Here is a 22,632-nt window from a genome sequence, read left to right on the forward strand (position 1 = left end):
TCTATGGGGTAAATTGTACTGTCTGATAGCTGGCAATCTGGCATTGGCTTTAAGTGTGACTCTGTGTGGAGGGGCTGAACAAACAAACCCCACATGATTCTTGTGTTTAGCCCATAATGTGGCCGGAACCTCAGAAAAATCTGAAGGGGGTCCATATTGTGTGGGTGCAGGTGGCTGTAAATGAAGAAATGTGCTTTGAGGGAGAGAAAGTTGCTCAGAGAGATACAGCATGTAATGCTCTTCCCCGAGGTTACTTAGATTATGTGTGTGTGTGTGTGTGTGTGTGTGTGTGTGTGTGTGTGTGTGTGTGTGTGTGTGTGTGTGTGTGTGTGTGTGTGTGTGTGTGTGTGTGTGTGTGTGTGTGTGTGTGTGTGTGTGTGTGTGTGTGTGTGAGAAGCTTTTGCAGCCCTCAGCAGAGCATGGCAGTGGGCTGCCATGGCCCCCACTTCCTCAGGTTCACTTCCTGAAGTGACCGCTATTGTGAGGTGAGGGATCGTGTCTGCAGCATAAAAAGCCTGCTGTGAGGGTGTTAGCCTAACAGGCAATGCGCACCCCTGGGGTCCTAAAAATAGAAACTGTTCACATTCCAACTGATCTGAGCTGTTGCAAAAACCTCTTACTGATAGTGCATAGTCATCTGATGGGTTAAAAGCAGCTGTGCAGTGACAATTCAATACAGGCTGCATAAGGGACATTAAAGAAGCACACACAGGGGAAATGCTAGCAATTTTCTGAATTCCTGTTGTTGAGAAAACAGAAATCATGTTGAAATCTGGAAATGACCAACAATAAAGGTTGTCTTGAGATGATTGAATGAATTGGACAGCTTGATAGACTTTGCTGTCAGGAATAGTCAAAAACAATCCGTCTGGAGTGCAATGTATTGTTGCTTGTAATTTACAAAGCAAATCTCTGCCCATTAGATTAATAGGACTTCCATCTGAAATAATGAAAGAGTGTTGGACATGTGATCCTTCAATTGACATATTAGTTTTCTCTGAAACGTGCTCTGACATAGGAATGCCAGAAACTCCCATTGTTGTAACAAAATTATTGGTTGCTTCACACACTTTTGCCTTCGTGCGCACTGCTGATAATATTGCTCCGCTGTCAATCAAAATGTCTACCGCCTTACCACTGAATTCAACGGGCATAATCGGATCTTCACGCGGGTTATTGGAAAGGCGAATTGTTGCTGCTTGAATGGGGAAATGCTGTGAATCTGACCATATTTCTTCATGGCCCCTCTATCGTCTGTTAAATTGATTTTGCTGACCGTTTTGCCCCTGTTGGGCCTGCCTGTCGTATTGACTGTTAAGGGGAGGGGGAGGCAGTAATGCAAGGTGGCGGGGGGGCTGGGGGAGAGCAGGCAAGGGTTGTGCATCCTGCTCTGCTCCCCAGCGCCGCTCGCACTGTCCCGCCCAGTGATCCGTTCCGCCACAGACGTGACACGGCATCAACTTTTTGGAATTTTTATTCTGCTGCTATCTGCCCTTGTCTTGATAACCCTGTGATCTTCCCTGATTTTGATACTGCTGTGTGCGGTTTTTTCCCTGAAACTGCTGGGAGTTATCCGCACTCTGATAAGCCTGTGTATTGTGAGGCAACTTTTGCATCAGCTGGGCAATTCTGGGGGTCAGAAATATCTGATTTCTGTGTAGCGCGCGTATTGTGGCTAATGTTATTTTCCATGTTTTAATTTGCCAATCATATACGCCTGAGCTGTTTCAGGGATTAAATTATGTAACAAAGTCTGTATGGCGAACAAATCATTGCCCTCTCTTTTAATGCCCGCATTATTATCCCACACTGTCATGAAATGCTGGAGAAATTCTGGGACAGTTTCTGTTGGGTTCTGTACGCAAGCCGTCACCAGCGAAAAATCTGTGTGAGTTTTGGCGCATGTTCTGATTGCAATAGCAGCTACAGTCTGGATCCACATATCACGCGTCTGTGTCGCAGGCCAATCACCTGCAGGTGTACAGTCAGGGAATTTGAATTCCTCCCTACACGTGGGCCAATCTGCCTTGTATGTTAGGATTATCAGCTGTTTAACATCATGAACTAGACAGTTATAAACTGAGCAGACATTAGTCAACCACGACAGATACTCATCTGGGCTTTTAGTGGGACTTGGAGCGTGATTAGTGACATCCATAACCTCAGAGGGTGTCCAAGGCTTATAAACTGGAACTTCTCCTATCAGTATTTTCGGTGCTGTCACAGCTTCAGCAGAATTATTATCCTGAGATGTTCGCAGTCTTGTGAGAATTGAATGCGGGACATATTTTTTAAAACTGGTGCCGTATGGCGTGTTTGGATTGTGTGACATTTTCGTTGCGGAGCCAGAAGTCGGGGTGTGTAATGAGCTGCTATCTGGCATTTTGTCTCCACTGTCCGCTTCACTGTGTCCCTGCTGCTCAATATCTTGTTGTCTATACTGTCCTGCCTGATATGTCAACCTATTTTGATTCATGATAGCTGCAGCTGACATTAATAAATCATCATCGGAGTTTCTTGCCCCAGAATTTGAGAGTCCTATCGCGGGAATTATTTGTGCGCAGAGAGCTACAGCCTGCTTTTCCTCCAGCAGCCCAGCGTCTGTTAAAATGGAAATTAGCTGAGCTGTGCTGGGAGATTTCCCTTGTCTTTTCAGCTAATCGTACATAACTGATTTCGCAATGGCTGCGACGTCCTTTCCGTGTCTTTCTTTAATTCTGGACATGTTCTCTGATTTAACATCAAAAGCAGCCTCTAGGCTAAGCAAATGACAACTAGCTGCGCATTTCGAAACCCTATCAATCAGAGCTTTGAGCTCAATGGAGCCTCGCTCGGTGCCAACTGATTTTTAATTTTTCCGCTCATCATAACCTCTTTTTTCTGCAATAGTCATCCAAGCTTTAACGCAGTCCTTCATGTACGTTACATCCCAGGAGCAATTCGCCTCATGTTCAATTAATTTGAATGCCTGCCACAACACGGCCATGTCAAAAGTGCCCGTTAACGGCCAATCAAACTGTCCTTTCTGACTATTCTGTTGTGAATGCTCACAAAGTAACGATGTGAACGGCATACCTTTAGTCCAATCCAAGGTTCTTCCTACAATTCCAGACGGCATATTGGGGGAAAACATGTGCGTGTAATGGCTGTCTGTAATAGGATTTTTTGTAAGTGTGTTGGTGCGTGAATTATTTGTCCTCTTACCAACAGAATCGTTTGTGGAGACAGTATTACCCATGTTTAACGGTTAGTACAATAAAACAAACACTGCAATTAGACAAACAAAACATAAAACTCTCAACAACTCAGCGTGACAAAAACTCTTCCAGCTTAGTTTTAATCCGAATTAGGGAGACTTTCAGAGGGGGTTAGAGAAATATCGGTTTAATTATGAGAGCCTTCTTACTCATAATCTTGTATTCAGCAATCCATATATGACATTCTCACACCACGTATTAACCACTTTCTTTGGTTCAAAAATGGTAATAATCGCGGAAATAATGACCATTTAGTACTGTTCCAATCTGTTGAAGAGCAATAACTAATTGTATTCTCAAATCAACAACCACTATGCTTATTTTAGTGGTGCTTTGCTTTTTTTTAGTCCAAAAGCATAGACTTTAATTTTTTCTCGCCGTTTCTTCCCAAAAACACAACAGCTAAATTCAGCAATTCATATATGACATTCTCAGACCACGTACAACCACTTTCTTTAGTTCAAAAATGGCAATAATCGCGGAAATAATGCCTATGTAACTGTTCCTTTCTCTTTGTCTGGGCGGAGAGAATCGGCAACTCAGCAGAAGTGCTGTTGATTTAGGCAATTTATCCTCTGAAATCTCCTAAATTCGTCGATTTGTTTCAATACAAATCTATCACATTGCTTCTAATTCAGAAACTCCACTTTACTGATGCTCTCTTTCAAGGTCTCTCCGAATATTTGCTGTGTGTAGTTGTCCGGTGATTTAATTCCGAGAATCACACACAGAGGAAATCGATGAAATTCGATATTCCGAGGTTATTTATTAGCCCCAAATATTCTTATTGTTTTTACATGGGCCGTGTTTGCTCCGTGAGCACATGCTCCAGCAGCAACCATGGGGAAAATCGGCCAGGACAACGTCCCCCTTGACACCGATTCCCGAGGTTATAATTAGCCTCCGAATGTAAATGAGTAGAGAAACAAAAAAAAAATTGCAGCAGCTCAGTTCTTTCAGGAAATGTATAATACCGTCAATCCCAAACACTGGCAAGCCAATCTCAAAATAGAAATGTACTTACCAGCCTCTGAAGATATTTTGGTATCCTGTCGTGACGCCAATCTGTGAGAGAAACTTCTGATCCGCAATGTGATGAAAGAAATGGAAGCTGGAATCCGCTTTAAATCAAACACCTGAGTTTATTGAGAGTGACGGCCGGGAGCGTTTACAAGATATCGACACAACTTGCATCATACAGATACCGAGTCAACACTGCCCATTACAGAGCAGAACAGCGCAATTCAACACAGAGAATATAGTGGCCTATATTCGCGCTCTTTCCATCCTAATCGATATCACACATGTTAAACACAAAGGACTGGTCTGTTAAAACCATCTGCGCATTAGCCACACTCCCCCACAGGAAGGCAGGGCCTTTTGGCCTTTTGCCCTGTATAAATTACAAACAGGACACATAGGGAAAACACTAAAATTCTCCCATGCACAGATCTCATTAAAATATTTTCTTCACAAACTTCACCCTACATTTCATTACATTCTGTACAGTATTTACTATTCTAACTTGCAAAGAATAAAGCCAGGAACTCTGGTTTGAGGTAATGAGCAACACAAGCTAAATACAGGTTATATAAACAGTTAGTCCCATTGTATTTAACTGAATGTGATGATTTTTACCCAGAAACATTATTTTCAGTTTCTCAGTGAAGCAGACATAACGTTGGTGATGTACAGATGACTAAATGTGCTGATGTGCTGCAGTTCTCTGAGCCGAGGGACAGTTATGACCAACGGCTGTAACCATTAGCCTCTGACTAAAAACCTCTATTCAAAAACCTCTATTCAAAAACACATCAAAGTATGTCTTCTAACTACTCTACATTTTGAATAAAGTGAAAAGTCTCACCTTTTGTTTTTTGGGCTGAGCCTCTAGTAGCTGTGAGATAGAACAGGGAGTCCCATTTGGAGATGGTGACACTGTAAATGTGACATTCCTTCATGCAACAGTAACCTCGGAGTGAATTGCATGCACAATTGGTTATTAAACACTTCTGAAACACTCTGTTGGAGGCAATAGCTGTCCATTAACTAGGCCAGGCAATACATAATATGATGAGAAAAGGGTAGTAGGAAGGTCATCAAGCATCCAGATACAGTAGATGTGTTGATGTAAAATATGCTTATAACAGGAAGTATATAATCTAATATAGCTGCTGTCTTGTGGGTATATTCAAGTCTTGATAAAAGGGATTTGCATTAGGAGGTGATGTTTGAAATATTTCACTCCTTTGCCAGTGAGTGAGACCTACTTTGCAGGCTGCATACAGATGAATGCGGAGGAGATATAGATACATCCTTCATGTTTAGAAGCGAACGTTATTTTTTGTATTTTATGCAGACATCCATCAGGCAATTCAGAACGAGCAAAAGAACAAGGCAACGGCAACATAAAACCCTGACACAACCAATAGCAGGAACAATTAACACAGAAACAAATAGATAAAATAAGTAGGAAATTCATTCAAGAATTAATTAGAACATTAAATATGGGTTTAGTCTCTACCGGTCATAAATTGAATACCTAACTGTTGCAGAGAGACACATCGTTATTCGTCAAACTACATGATTTATACAACACACTAACTTGGTAACTACTCTATCTGTTATATTCAGTAGATGGTTGCTAAGAAAGGTGACCTAATTGAGTTATATTTCTCTTTAGAGCCTTTATTCATGTAAATTAGTTGTTCAAGTATTTTGCTCTCACAAATCAGATATTCTCGGCCTCAATCCACCTCTGTGAATATGACAGTAAATTGCATTTTTTTCCCGACCCCCATTATTAAAGGTGTGATGTCAGTAGAAAAACACAGTAATCTATGTTAGTCTTCTCCCTTTAACTCATCTGTATTTGTACAAACACATGTAATGAGTATCCCTCTCACCATCTGCCTGTGCTTTATTTACAACAATAGATATTGACACGGGTATCTATCAGTGACATCCAGGCGTGCATTTGGTGGGGCAGATACATGTGATATAGATCAGTTTGGTAGGGTGGGTCTCTGTCAATGATTCACTCAATTAGCATACTGCATAGCAGGTAGATTGCTAGGGGAAAAATCAATACCCCCATTAATCCGCTATAGAAAAGGTGTCTCTACCTCATAAAACAAGCAGCCACATAAATATGTTGGGCACTGTGTGTAACTGTTGTTTTATGAATTCATTCCTTGTTTCTTATTTCCCAAGGTTTCACTTGTTTGAAATTCCTTATTGTTAATTCCTTTTTCATTGCAGGGTTCAAGGGGAAAGATTGCTCTGTGGATATTGACCTGTGCTCATTTGGACTCTGCAGTGAACATACATTAATATGCAGTGAGACCAAGGATGGACAGAATGTTTCTTGCACGTGCAAAAGAGGTGAGCAGGACCTTTAACGGGTGTAAAATGTAGCATGCAGGTATATTAACAGGCGCAAAATCATAAAATGTGTAATGCTTCAAGGTCACTTAACTAAAAGGAATAGGTGGCTGTACATACTGCGGCTTCAGTGAATGTTTAGTTGTCTATAAATCCAAAAGTAAACTTGCTTATTGTACTTGCTGTGTTAAGTTGTCTTTCTGCATCACACAGTAGGTAAAAATAATAGGTGGAAAACATTTTCACGCCTTTATAACCATCTGAAAATACTACGCTGATTTTCGCAGATTAATTTGACAGCTCCCGCAGAAAGAAACAATTTTGTTTGTGTGTCAGTCAAGTCCCGCTGATTCCCCTCCACGAGGATGACAGTGTTATCACAGCAGTAGCTGCCAGAAGTGACAGGGATAACACAGGAGTAAGAGGAAGAGGCTTGACCTGTTAGGAACTCCACGGCTTGCCAGGGGTAATCAGGCTTCAGACTCTTGCAAGTCAAGGATATATGTGCAGAAAGTGACAGAGGACCAGTAAAGAGTTGCGTGTACATGCACTGGAAAGCATGCAGCTTATTTCTGGACACAGCTACGGTGCTTGAAATGATAAAAATGTTTCCTGCCAGCCCGATCATAATTCAGTCGACACTACTCCACTCCAGTTCAACTATCTCTTTTTGCAAATGAATGGCTATTGCATAGAAGTTCATGTAACCCAATCAATAACCCTAACTTCATTACTCCTGTTGCACTTATGCTTGGCAGATGTCAAATTGAAGGATTGTGAGTGATTTCTTATGTAAATGAAAGCAACCCTGCGGCGAGCTGCTTTTCCAGATCACTTCTCAAGGGCAAACTGTAAGAAGCTGTCTTGTCTAGATGTTTCAGGTCGGCAGTCTTGGCATCTGTATTATTCCATGCTTGCCAACCTAATGTGTTGCAAAACATGTAACTCATACGCTCCCTCCTGTCCCACGTTGTCAACTTTCTGACCTAGCATTATTTATTCCTCACACCAAATCCTTTGCTAGAATTTAATACGTTTCATCGATTTAAAATAGGAGATGTTGTGTTTGTATTAATTATTCTAGAAATACAGTACTAACCTTTTATTAACAACATTCTTGCCAGTTTTTTCACATGGTAAACGCTCCTGAAAAGCAGATTTTCAGAGACAATACTTACCTTTGTGTTTTTTGACAGCAGTATCTCTTTGTTTAACATTAGCATTTATTTATTTATGAACAAGTTTGCAGTGCGAGCCTTATTTTAATTTTGCCATTAGATAATTTTAACTCCAAAAGCGGTTGTTTCATCTAAAGACCCAGTTGGCATGAGACCCTTTTTGTCATTCTGCAGGTTTTGGCAATACAGCAGCTGTTTTTGTTTAGTTTTTCTTGCGTACAGTATGTTTTGCCCTACAGTATTGTTTTTAGGTAAAACTGCTTATTCTGACAGTTTCTTTATATTCATTTTCCCCCCCACATTCCTAATTGTAAAGAGCATCTAAGGACCCTAATCTTTAGTCCTTGGCTGACTGTGTGAAACAATGCAAACACAAAACAAATACTCTGTTAGATAAGTGTTAGGTTAACCCACAAACAGCCTGTGTAGCACCGGCAATAATGTGCCTTAAACGCTGACATGTTTCTTCTCTTTAATGGCCTGTGTGTGGGTGTCTGTGTAAGTGCATTTACATATGTTCACTGATGCATGTTATTTGTTTTATGATGTTCCCTTTGTATATAGATTGACTTTAATCTTAAAAATCACTGGATCTGGCTTGTTTAATGCAATAAATCAGAAGGGAAATGACTGGCTCTCATTAAACATGATTAAATGATCCAGTGAGCTGAGTCTTCATGTGCCCAGCAAGCTCTTTGAATAAATACAAGCTTTGAAAAACACCTTTTTGTTTGTGAAAACAAAGTCATGCTGACCCTAATTGACTGAGGAATGAAACCAGGCACAAAGGATTTCAATAATGGGTTTTTTCTACATATGCTGCAGGGTTTGGAGGATCATTATGTGAAGTAAATCTCAATGAGTGTGACTCAAAGCCCTGCCAGAACGGGGGTATGTGTGTGGACGGCATTGACCTGTATCAGTGCTTCTGCTCAGAGGGTAAGTTGAAACACAATTAGACCCCCCCAATAGTCCAGACAATGCGATGATATGGCTAATTCAGTCCTTTGTTGGTGTTTAAAGTGTGCAACCAACCGGTTTCAGTCCTGGAGACATGACCCTGGCTGAGATGAAATAGCTATTCAGAAACACTTTTACACTCATGCCTTGTTATTACGGTGGATTAATGGGCAAACGGAAATGAAAAGACTTTGATTTAGTTACATTGCAGCAACAACTTGAATCTAGAAACAAGGTTGACTTCCATTTAGTGCCGATGTTCAACAAACTTTCAAGGAAAAAAACCCTCTAATAGAAGAAACTATACGAAACAAATGTAGCCACAGCCTTTTTCACTTTGACTATCACAGTAGGTATACGAATCATAGATGGATAGGATCAACTATGAAACCACGTAATCACATCCCCTATTGCAGTTTCATCTCAAATATTGAGCACTGTTACTAAATCCCATTTGACCAATATATCCAATATTTACATCAACAATTATTATGGAAGCCTACTTGGTTCCAATTATTTCAGTCCACAGTCTCAAATGGTTAAAGAAAATGAAAGTTTGTTAATATCATTTTTATTTTTTTTATAAAATAAATATGTTGCCACTCAGATCTTAATGATAATGGACCATGTTTCTATTTCAATATAAATGTGAATCTTTTTCAAACCAATTACTTTAACATTCTGAACGCAAGAACTCAGTTATGCAGAAAATTGATTTGAAACATCCCTCTTCAGTCTGCTAGAACATCTCCTCAGTATATCTGAACCATAACAAAACAGAACATTCAACATTCACAAGTTATTACTACCATCCAAATAGATTACCTCCTGCACATCGCAGACGACTATTTCTTATTTGGAGACTCGGTTTTCCGCAATATGTTCTGAAAATATAAACCTAGATAACCACCTCCATTGAATTGGGGAATGTATAAGCATTCAACCAGTCTTCGCCATTATCTTCTTTTTCGCCTTCTATTTGACGTCAAAATGATGTTTATCTTAGCACCTGTACAAGCATGTGCAATACGGGTTGAAAGTAAACAGAATGTTGTCCAAACCAAACACACTAGGTGATTTTGCTGATTATAAAACCTCGGCCAAAGCATATGAACTAATCAGTTGTTTTAGTATTTTCTTGGAATGTAAACCTGTGAATTCTCAAAAAGAGGTTTGTTTTCTTGCATCTGATCGTGATTGCTTAATTCATCATGATTTTCAATAATCCATTTGTACTTGCTTTCAGCTCAATCCCCAAAAGGATAACCGATATTTGCCTTTCATTTCTCTGATCGCATAAGATTATTCTATCAGAAATTGTATCTCGCATCATTAGAGTAACAGGGAATACATCTCAGCTATTTTTCCAATAATTTCCTGGTCCAGTTGACATCTTACGTGCGAGACATACCTCTCATTAAACCATGAGTGCGGGTGAAACCTGTTATGCATTTTTAATGAAGTCAGGATAATTGTCAAATTTTATGACATGGAGAGAGGTGGAAATTGGTTCCATGGTCAGTTTGAGAAATGATGAGAATTTGACCTGCACCGATGGTGCTGATAGCCGAGCATTAGTCATGGGTCTCCTGTAGCTGCAGTGTGTGACAGAGCTAATGATAGTCATTTTGTAGCGTGACCATGCAGTGGAATATGTTTATGGGGGACTGAAATGTCAGAAATTGACGGCACTCACTTTTACTTCATGACTTTAAGCTTTTTTTTTATTTCAAGTGTGCTGATGTAACTTTGAATGAAAGGGCATGAAAAAAATGTCACGCTTTATAATTTTTTATTTATTTCCTCAAATTCACATGCAAGCAACCCTCCATTTTATGTATACGCTTTTTACTTGTGATGAGCTCCCATTGAAAAGTCATATAGAATTTAACAAAAGCAATAAATTGCTTTTGGGTTGAATTTGATACTAATTAGTATCTTTTCATGTCTGGTGTTGACTGATATTCACTGATAAGATTTCTCTTTCTCCTTTCATACCAGGGTTTGGGGGGTTTAACTGTGAAATCAACTATGATGAATGTGTCCATGGATACTGCGCCAATAATTCCTCGTGTATTGACCTGGTTGCAGACTATGAGTGCATCTGTCCTTTGGGCTTTGCTGGTGAGTTATCTGTGTCATCATTTTCATATTTTACACTTTAATGAATATAGTGCAGATTGATGACACTTCAGAAATGATAACCATCAATGCGGCCCCATTGTCTAATGTAGGAGCTCATTAACCAAATCAGAATGACTGCAGCTGATTGAGTAAAAAGACGTCTTTGTTTCTGAATTTGGGGGGAAAAAATAGGTCAAAAGATGATATATTGGTTACATTAAATGTTATAAACAAAACCTGCAAGGGGGTAATATTAATATTTCTGTAATGTGACAATGTACTCAGGTAAATACTAGGCCAAATAAATTGTGTGTGCCTTTGGCTTGGAGTAAAAAACTGCAATAGCGCAAATATATGGCAGTTGTATTGTGTCACCCCTACTGGCTTCATTAATGAACACACAAATGAATGTTTGTCACTCTCAGCGGTCAAACTCATTTGTTGGACAGGATATTGAGATGTGTTCTTAGCATGTGTCCTTTTTGATAGCGCTCAATTAACAATTTGTATTTACCTCACAGGTAAGAATTGCTCCACATCCGTCTCAGCGTGTGCATCAGATGGTGAGTTGTGCAGTAACGGAGGAACCTGTTTCTACAACTCAGCGGGGAAAATACAATGCATTTGCCCTCCAGGTATTAAAACCCTTTCATACTTCAGATTGGCAAAACCTTTGTTAAGCTCTATGTTTGCTTTGATATATAGCTTTTATCTCTTTAGTCAGTGCTCCAGTAATCTATCTAAGAATGACAACATGCAGTAGTGTGCTGAGTAGGAATAACATGTTTTAATCATATTAACAACAGTGTGTCATATGCAGTGTTTGGTTTATTCAACATCAATCCCTCTTTTTTTGTATTCAGCCCTCAATGGTTGTAATGTGGTATCCCCAAAACAGCCTTAAATTCTGAGTGAATATCATAAGAAAGCACATTTACAAATCCACAAATTAGTTACAATTGCAAACCACATTTACAATTCTTCTGTAGGTTGTTTACTGTTGCTGAAATCCCTCCTTGGTTTTAGTGCTTTAGGGTCTGGCTGGATATATTATGTGAATAGATTGGAAGAACACTGGCAATGACAACATTACGTGAAATCACAATCCATGATGTGTGCCAGACGTTGGAAGTCAGGAGCATACTGTACAGAGCGCCGCACATCAATCACTACTTTGATCCCACCTCTTACAGGATACCAGGGCAATGAGTGCTCCTCATCTGTGAACCAATGCATGTCAAATCCTTGCCACCCTGAGGGAACTCTCCTCTGTGAAGAACTGGCAAACACGTATAGATGTGTGTGTCAAAATGGGTACTCTGGACCGCACTGCAAAACACTAATAAACCACTGTGTCGATGGCCTATGTCAACATGGTTCAGCGTGTTTGGATCTATCAAGAGGGTTCAAGTGTGATTGTTTACCAGGTAGGTGCACCGTTTTGCAGCGGCTTGACTCAAATGGAGGAAATTCTTTCAAATGAATCATGTATATAGCAGACAAACTCCCGGTTTGATGCTTCCTCTTGTTCAGTTTCCTTCTCTGTGGGAGTCTAATCTCTTTGGCCTTAAGCAACAACACGTAACAGCCTTGTGAAAAGCGGACGTCAGGGCTCACTTCATCAGGTTGTGAGCTGACTTCAAAGCAGCGAGCATGTTTGGAATGTATTTTTGCCAACTTTAGGTCCAATAGGCTTCTACTTTATGAAAGGAATTGTTTACTATCACTACAATATATTATTTTAAGATGGTATGGTACAATAAGATTGAATCAGGTTAAATAGGAAATTAGATCAAATTAGTTATTATCATTCTATTTGTTGCAGTCATTCACAGGTAATTAAGGTTATTATACATATAATGTTCGGTATAGAATACATTTATATATCTACATCTACAGTATTGTCTATATGTATATATAAACAAACTGTCCATAAATTAATGGCTGAAAATCATCTTTTATATACCACAAGGCAATTTGTGTTTTAATTCTGTCAAGGCTAATATGAATTGTGTCATGATTTGTCAAAAAGACAAACAAATAGGTTGGTTATTTTTACTTGGATTTAAGAGAATTATTATTATTTTTCATTCCAGCAAACATCTGACACACATTTATTGTCCAACAGAATAACTTTTTAAAATATCTTTAAAATGTGCATGTTTTCCAGTCATGTTGACCAGGTAGCTGTTTTTTCACTCCTGCCATTGTGGGCATATTGCTTATTTCAATGACACATCATCGCAAATCACAGTGAACCAATTCACAAAACGTTGCTCTTTATAAGTTACTGCTCATTTTGATATGTATTGTTAATTGATAACACAGTATTTGTACATGTTGTCATTGTGCATAAGAAGAAAAGGAAAGAGAGGAACAAAGTCAACCATAGTTGTTTTGCTTTTCAATAATAATCCTAAAAGACTAACCATCATGTGAACAATACTGGAGGTCTTTACTAGGAGGTGTTATATTACAGCCTACAAGCATCACTTTAAAGTCTTCTGAAATAGTCAGGGGGCCAATCCTGAAAAGTGCTTCCGTTAACACTTTTGCTGCCATGTTTGGGTAGAAGCTGTCAACATATTTTTTTGGTAAGAGGGGACCTATGTAAGATGGTCTAGGGTGGTTGACAAGTTTGAACAATTATTTTGTGACTTTTAGAGGCCATTTCAGGCCAATTTTTCAGATTGCCTGCTCGAAATGACATGCCCACAATAAATATAGAATATCTCCCAGTAATGGCACCATTGTATGTATACAAAATATTACAAAAAACATTAAATAAAAACTAAAACAATAAAATGAATCCAGTGTTAGGGTCGGAAGGAACCAGAGCAACTCAGGGGTTAGGCATGTTCAAGCCAACAGGCTTGCGACAGAGACACTGTCTGGTACTGCACTGACTTCCACTTTCCTTGCATCCACACACTGTCAGCTGTACGCATGTGGATTGTACAGGTTCCTTGGTAAGAAGCATGGGGACCAGCATACCATTCATCATCTGCCAACCACAATTGATTGGTGAGGGCAGTTGTGGATGTGTCACTAGTGACTGTTTCCAAACCTTCGTTTGGTAGTGGGCCCTCTTGAGGTGCATTGACAATGCATCTTCTGTTGGTGGTAATGTATCAACATTGGCTTTAAGTTTTCGAAAAAGAGTGCAGCGAACTTCTTGTATCGAGTTGCTGGTTGACTTAAGGTCATATAGCTTACATACAAACTGTTCTGCCAAGGATAGGGAAGTGGTACTTGGTACTTCATCCTCACCAAAGTTGTGGAGAAGATGCGGGTACTGCTGGAACACTTTCCATGCTGTCCTTTTTCCAATTCCGGTGAACTGGCTCGTAGTATCACATCCAGTGATGGCATGAAATGCCAACAGACCATCGAGCATCTCATTTGGTAGTGTGATTTGATGGACTTTGATGTAGCGTGGTTTCTTAGCTGTTCCTGCTTTCATCCAAACTTCTTGGCTTAGTTGGTTTGTAAATACAAGTAGTAGCAGCAACACATCTGTGTCTCGGCACTGAATGATGAGCCTCTGAAACCCTTTCATTGTTGCATTAGCTGCATGTAGTAGTATGCGTGTATCCGCTTCTTCATGTGTAGCTTGTAGGGGAGATACATCAATCCCAGCTGCTGACGTGACTTTTTCAGGATCCTCAAACCCTCCACTGATAACAATTTCCTCATCATAAAGCTGCACATGATTCTCAAGCTCAGTTGATAGGAAATGGGTAAGGTTGGCTTTGTTTTCATCCATTTCAATGAAGCTATTCCAGTTAGCAGGTAGCTTTACATCTCTACTCACAATTGTGCGAACCTTTCGCTGAGTAGTGCTGCGTTTTGTTCTTGTTCCACTCTTGATGGAGTTTTGTTGGTACCGATCAAACACTATATCCACTCTGGTGACGTTCCCATGTAGATTAGATGCAACTCTCTGTGTGAACACATCTGCATATTCCCCGAAGGTTGATGCATTGTGAGGTTTTCCCATGGCTCTTACTAAGGCCATTCCATCAATGATGGTGCATGTTCTCATAACAGATGGACTGAGCTCTGTTTCCTTTGCACCAGCTTGTAGTATGGTGGCTAAGTCAGCTTTGTTTGTAGGCCTGAGCACTGAATATGTTGTGGCAAGTGACAGGGGGACTGCACACAGTTCTTTTTGGAGAAGCTCATCCATGTTGACCTCTCTGCCACTCTCCATGGATACAATGATGCGGCGAAAAATATCCCTGTCAGGCTTCACACACTTGGATCTGAGTTGTTCAAGCTTGGTATCTGTGCTGTATAGGCTTGAGAATGTTTTCGGTTTTCTCTTGGTGAGACTGGCGTGGAAGTCTGTGTTCGTTGTGCCCAGTAGTTTTTTCACCAACTCAGTGATGTTTTTTTTGCCAGACTCTGCAGCATGTGTAAGGTCATTCAGTATCTCTTCTGAGGCAACATCACCAGTTGTCAGCGACACTAAATCATACATATGCTCTTGTTGGAAGACGTTGTATCTCTGGAACTGATCAACAAGTTGAATGACATCGTGATTATCCCTCTTGATTCTTGATTGAAGGCAGTCTTTGCGCGTCTCCTCATCATCGTCGTCATCATGTGTCAGTCCAAACAGGGATCTGGTATCCTCTGCCAAGGATGCACGTTCATTGTAGGTGATGGACCAACGGTTTCTTGCTGGATCATTTCTAGTGATGCCTATCAATCCTCCAGCAACCTTTCCCGTTTTATTGATGTGTTCAAGGCGAAGGTCGAAAGGCACCTCGTTGAAGCTGTGTTTGGTCTCCTTGGCTACAAAATCACCATCTAGGAAGCCCTGGTAGACCTCTGGTGCTGTCTGTGCCAGCTGTTCCATGTCTGCTATGAACACAGCACCCCATCTTGTGTAATGGGTGTGATCATACACAGCAAACCAAGGCATCATGCTCTTGAAGGCTGACATGTACAGGTTCCAATCACCACATCTCAGTGCCCGGGTGAACGCAAGGAGAATAGACACAAGGTCCATGTACTGTCTCCAGAAGGTAAAGGTTGGCTTGTCTTCATTGGCCTTGTCAAACTGTACAAGGAGATCTTGAATCTCCCCAACTTTCAGCACAAGTTCCTCATAGCATGCTGAAGCTGCTTCCATTTCTCCACTTCCTATGTGCCCAGACAGTGCATCTGCCAACTCTAAGCAACTGTTGTCGATTGTGCAGTCATTATCTTCCATCCATTGCAGAAAGCTTGGCCACAATATTCTCCAAAGTGCTTCAAAGGTTAGCTTGTGTGCACGGGCTACACGGTTCCATCCCTTTCCCTTCATGATGTTTTCAGCTGTGTTCTTTCCAAACACACCACTTTCCTCAAGGATGTCTCTCAGTCCAGAATCAGCAAGATGCTGGCCAATGACCTTTGAAAAGTTCATTTGCACATGAAAGCCACCCAGGACAATAACAATATTCTCGCACTCTTTTTGGTGATGCCACTGAAGCATCTTTGCTTTGCAGTAGAGCTGCTCATCAAAGGTTATGACTGTGTACCTTTGGCCCAGCTGTGTAGTCATTTTGTGGCAGTTTTGTAACACCGTCCAGATTGTGTCATAGTCATGTGCTGGAGAATTTATGATAGGCATCATTCCAGCTACTGTTTTTTGGTGATCTGATTTTGACATAAGCTGGTTGAATCCACTCCAAGATGGAACAACTTCCGAGTTCTGTTGTCTGCACAGAATCCAGGCAAGATCTTAGTTATTTGATTGCTTAGTTAGTTGCGTGTCTGCATCATACATTTCTGGTGTAACTGGCCCATGGAATTTTGGAGGGGGCTTCTGTGATTCCATTTTAGCATCCTTGAGCTCAAACATCTGAAAGCTGCAGTCTGGGAGGCATGAAAGGTTCCTTTCCCATCAAGGGTTTCTTCATTAATGTCGATGTTGTCATTTGCATACACGATGTATCCAGGGAGCTTTGCATTGACAAAGTTTTGTGGAATAAATACTCTACCATTGTCAAAGTATTGTTTCACAGCCTCGTTTGCTATAGCAGTATCTGTTCTCAGCACTGACTCGTAGCTTATACTGTGCCCAGCAGCATGAAGTAACTGCACTAAGCCCTTTGAGCGTGTAGCTTGGTGTACTGCAACTCCAATTCCAATGTGCTTTGGTGTTGGTCTTTGTCGACCAGATGCCAGGAACACAATGTCTTGAGCAATGCTGAGTAGTTTTGTGTTCACGGTTTGTTTATCCATATTTTCTTGGTCGTCATCATCAGTGCATAGAAGTCGTAACAGCAGGTATAAACTCTCAGGCATCTCTTCTTCTGCATGGTGCTGATCAATCCCTCCCATTACATCATGTCTTGGGGACTCCCTGATGTCTGCCTTGATCTTTAATGACACCCAATACAGCCAACTCAGTATCTCATCGTCACAACTAGCCATTCTCATTCCTTTAGTGTCATCTTGGGATTCCTGTTCATCATCCATTGTTTTCTTTAGGTTTTGGAGAGCAGCCTCAGCTGTCATTTCAGGAAATATCATCAAGGGCTTCGTTGGGCTCAATGATTGCACAAATAATGCTTTCCCTTCAAGCAATTTGTCAAGCTTAGTCTTGATGTTCCTGGTTCCAAGTTTAAGTTTTCAATAATTTCACAGTATCTTTCCCAAACAGTTTTCAAAGAGTATATTTCACCCCTGACAAGGCCAGTTCTCAGCTCATCTGCCACATTGTCTAAGCAAATGGCATATGGGTCTGCTCTTGGCGTAGTGCTTTGGTACTTCCTGGAGAATGCCCTGTAGCAGATAAGATGATAGTTGCCCTCTGCGGCAATCAAGTCATTGACTCCTGCAAGCCTGCATCTCAAAACTGTGTCTAGCTGAGCCAGCTGAAGAATATTTTCCGATGTGCGTAAGAGTTGAATAGTGTGGAGGTTTTCCTGAGACTTATCCTCCTGACAAAAAATGCATTTTTCCCAAATGACTGGAGCAATTGAACTTCTAGTGGAACGAGGGCGGCTTGCAGGTTCCAGTGTGTCCTTAGTGTTTTCAAAGCGCTGCTTAAGACGATCAATGACAACGGCATGGGTAAAATCAGCATAGCATGTCTTGTGCCACTGGACCTCTTCGGCTTTTGTGTCCAGGAACTCCTGAATCCGATCTAGAGTATCAACATATTGTACATCTTTGTATTTTACTCGTTCACTTGAAGTTGAATACATTTCAGTCCATCCTCAGATGCTTTTCTTAGTAGTTTATCTTGCCTGTTTTTCCCATAGTCATGTTGACAAATAAAGCATTTTTAATAAAGCAATTAATATAATTTGCTATTCTTCTTCTTTTACTCACTACAGCTCCCTCTGGCTCCATATTGGCTCATCTGAAAGGCAAATACATAGTATCACTACTCTAGTCTCTATTCTTGTGAGGAGAAATTAAAAAGTGGATCACTGCAACATCTTTAGCTATACATTATGTCAGGAGCTGGCTAGCTAACCAGCAGATTTAAACTTCTAGTGTTCTATATACATGTGTAATAGATGCTATAGCTATTTTACCAGTACATATTCTCACAAAAACTCATGTACACGCAGTACTCCTTAATTTGACTGTTGGTGAAGTGACAAATTGGGATGGAAAAGATGGAATTATCTGTGCTGCTAGCTAGCTAGCAGATGGGCTAGCTAGCTTGTAGATGGAAAAAGGTTTAGCATACCTGTTTTTTTTATAACACTTGGTGGTCGAAACCGGAGGTAACTGTTATTTAGTCGACAATATCAGACTCAAACTATTTATTATCTCAAATACCACCCATTAGTTTGAACTGTATAACTATTTTGCTTCACTGATTGCTGCTGTGTTTTGCTGTATCAACCCACAGCACCCCATGTGGTAGGCTATGATATTGTTTTACCATTGGTTTTTTTTTTTTAATCAATAGTTAAGATCATACTTTCACAGGAGATATAATGAGGGATAATATTACAAAATTGTTAGAAATTACAGAGCAAATTGTCACTAATTTGTCAGCATTGTGAAAAAAGGTCCGATTTTACCACTTACAATGATACAATGATTAAATGACCAAACAAATCATTTTCAAAGATGTCAACATAGCTAGGCCATATGTCAAGCGGTTAAACATGAATTCTGGATAGGTTTACAGCTTCTACCCAAAAGCGATTACTTAAGTTGCAATATCAGTGTTGGCCCCCTGACTCAAATGAAGAAATCCTATAGAACTCTGTTTCCTCTTTCTGCAGGGCTAACAGGCCAATTTTGTGAGGTAAACATTGACGATTGTGAAGAACAGCCGTGTGGAGCCCTGAGTGTTTGTAAAGATGCTCTCGATGGCTACAATTGCTTCTGTGCACCTGGATTTATTGGTAAGTGAAAGCTTTCTCAAAGTTATACTTTGTAAGCTTATTCGCAGTAGCAATGTGTCAACATGTTGTGCGGTTGTAATTTTTACAAGGAAATGACTGCGAGATTGAAGTGAATGAATGTCTCAGTGAGCCTTGTCAGAATGGAGGTTCCTGCGTTGATGATCTTAACTCTTTCACATGCCAGTGTCCTCTTGGAATCACAGGTATTTTTATTTGATATGTTCTTACCATGACTGTTTGTTTGTGAGACATTGCTCTGACTTGTAAGTTACAAATGATGAGTGGGAGGAAAAGTCAATACCATTCCAGTGTGCTTATAGACATGAAAGTTAAGTAAAGAGACAATACACATTTAATATATTAATGCTCGTTGGCACATTTTCTTAAATGTGATCATTTCATTTCAATTGACCTTTTAGAAACAAAACTTCAAATTCAGTCAAATTAGATTTTGAATCATGTATTAGGTTTGTGGGTGTCTTAACCTCAAAGTCAAGGATGGTAAAGTCTTAGTTAATTAGGTAACCTTTTCTACTTTTAAAACATAGTCAAATCAACTTCATACAAATGATAGCCAATTCTTCATCGAGAAAATCTCCGTTTGGTTATCTTATCATAGCAAGAACTATACTAATTAAAAACAATATGCGATGATAATTGATCTTTACATTTCTAATTATAACACAATGTCGACAAGATGTAGAAGATGTGTATAGTGTGGCACGTTTTATGGTATGTTTAATTGACTATGAGGTCTTTTGCAATCTGCTTGTTTTGATCTTTAAACTTTTTCAATGCTAATTAAGTGCCATTTAAATATATGGCATGACATCGCAGCATGGAAAACAGAACATAATTCTACACATTGTTGCTAAATGTGATTTCAAAAAAGTGTTTTAAACAACAATCCTTTTGTGAATCAATTCATATATAAATGTATTTATTGTTAAACACAGCGATTGATCTGATTTGAAACACAGTTGTCTCTGATCCACTGCCAATAGCAATCAATGCTCAAAGCTGAACTGTTGAAATTAAAGTAAATATACATCTGTATGCTTGGGGATGGATTTGAGGAGTTTCACTGGCTTTTCTTAATGTTTTATAATTTGTTATTTTTTTGCTGTTCCTTGAACTACAGGCATTTAGCAAATGTGTCGCAGGGATTAAAATATACACTGAAAAAAAATATAAATGCAACACTTTTGTTTTTGCTCCCATTTTTCATGAGATGAACTCAAAGATCTAAAACATTTTCTATATACACAAAATAACCATTCATCCACGACCATCACCTCATGTTGCAGCATGATAATGCACGGCCCATGTTGCAAGGATCTGTACACAATTCCTGGAGGCTGAAAACATCCCAGTTCTTGCATGGCCAGCATTCTCACCGGACATGTCACCCATTGAGCATGTTTGGGATCGGCGTATACGACAGTGTGTTCCAGTTCCTGCCAATATCCAGCAACTTCGCACAGCCATTGAAGAGGAGTGGACCAACATTCCACAGGCCACAATCAACAACCTGATCAACTCTATGCGAAGGAGATGTGTTGCACTGCGTGAGGCAAATGGTGGTCACACAAGATACTGACTGGTTTTCGGACCCCCCCAGACCCCCCCAATAAAGCAAAACTGCATGTTTCAGAGTGGCCTTTTATTGTGGCCAGCACACCTGTGCAATAATCATGCTTTCTAATCAGCATCTTGATATGCCACACCTGTGAGGTGGGATGGATTATCTCGGCAAAGGAGAAGATTTGTGAACAATATGAGAGAAATGGTTATTTTGTGTATATAGAAAATGTTTTAGATCTTTGAGTTCATCTCATGAAAAATGGGAGCAAAAACAAAAGTGTTGCATTTATATTTTTGTTCAGTGTATATTTCACTCTGGCTGTCGATCAAATATTTATGGAAACAAACACATTTTTTAATTACATTCCATTCAACTTTGATGCCTCTCAATACCTTTTATTGAAGCACATGTAGAGCCACAGAAATCCAATCTGTTGTCTCTGCTCATATTGTGTGGCAGGTGATCTGATTGTTCCACTGCCTTAAATTAGTTAAAATTATAAATACGTACATAAACAACAGGTTTTTTTAGAGAAACCTTTATTGGGCACTTACACAATATAATTGTTTCAATGTATAGAAGAAGAAAAAAAATGCTATGGCTTTTATTTGCAAAAGAAATACAGTTGTGATGAGACTTAATAATGAAGATGTATTCGATTTGTATTGTAAGAGTAACATTTTCAGATGCTCATCCAGTCCTGAACAAAACTAGCACTCAAAGTTCTGCTACCAGAGGCTAGTGGAGTTTCAATGTAGTCTTGCCACTACTCAGTGAGGTTTTTGTAAGTAATAGTGCTAAACATCCTATAATTAAATGTCAAAGTATTAGCCTCACTTATGGTTGCTATTTTTTAATGCAGAGGAAGGATTAACAATAGGTCAAACAATACCTACACTTGTCAGGGTGCGTGGAAAAGGTAGGACCCAAATGCAGAATTTTAACAAAAAGCTAACTTTATTAAATAATAAAAGCTGTGTCAAAAGGCAGTATCCAAAAACAAATGAGCAGCACAAGGAACATGGACCGAGGGAAAACAATGGACTGACATGAAACACAGGGGAAGACTAGACTAAATACACAGAAGGGTAATCACAGGACAAGACAAAGCTGGGCAGGGGAGGGAGAAACACAAGGGCAACAGGTGAACACAATGAGACAATCAGACACACCAGGGAAACTAACGACAGGGAGGAGGACCAGACAAAACACAAGGAAGACAAAACACCGAATGAACAGACTTACAAAACCCATAACCAGACAGACAACACTAAAACTGTGACATAAACCTAGGAGTGTGACAGAACCCCCCCCCCAAGGGACGGATCCCAAGGAGCGGACGGCCCGGGGGCAAGGCAGAGTCCAAGGTGGGGAACTTGGGTGGACGGCCCGGGGGCAAGGCAGAGACCATGGAGGGGTGAAGGCCACGCGGCTCTCAGGGGGCCGGGCTCGAGGGCAAAGAACGGACAGCTCCGGAGGCCGGGCAGAACCCGGTGTCGGCCGAACAGGAGCCAGTGGGACAGGTTTCGGCAGGATCCCCCACGGAAGAGGACCAGGAGTTGGCAGGCACCCGGCGAGACAGGTGATGGCGGGGCCTCCAACGGAACAGGACAAGGGGTTGGCAGGACCCCCGGCAGGAGAGTAGTCGGCGGGACCTCCGACGGCACAGGACATAGGGTTGGCAGGACCCCCGGCAGAAGAGTAGTCGACGGGACCCCCAACGGGACAGGACATAGAGTTGGCAGGACCCCCGGCAGGAGAGTAGTCGGCAGGAC

The 22,632-nt window shown here is 40.5% G+C and overlaps 1 protein-coding gene across 1 annotated transcript in view; it reads left to right on the plus strand.

The window, feature by feature from the left end:
• Positions 1-22,632, plus strand: part of eys (eyes shut homolog) — a 275,597-nt gene that overhangs the window by 93,402 nt on the left and 159,563 nt on the right. The window contains 7 exon segments of the mRNA XM_034100069.1: positions 6,519-6,641; positions 8,645-8,758; positions 10,781-10,903; positions 11,425-11,538; positions 12,097-12,330; positions 19,150-19,272; positions 19,362-19,475. Coding sequence (XP_033955960.1) covers positions 6,519-6,641; positions 8,645-8,758; positions 10,781-10,903; positions 11,425-11,538; positions 12,097-12,330; positions 19,150-19,272; positions 19,362-19,475 — 945 coding nt within the window.

Source organism: Pseudochaenichthys georgianus, chromosome 15, assembly GCF_902827115.2.
Source record: "Pseudochaenichthys georgianus chromosome 15, fPseGeo1.2, whole genome shotgun sequence".
Lineage (NCBI taxonomy): Eukaryota > Metazoa > Chordata > Actinopteri > Perciformes > Channichthyidae > Pseudochaenichthys > Pseudochaenichthys georgianus.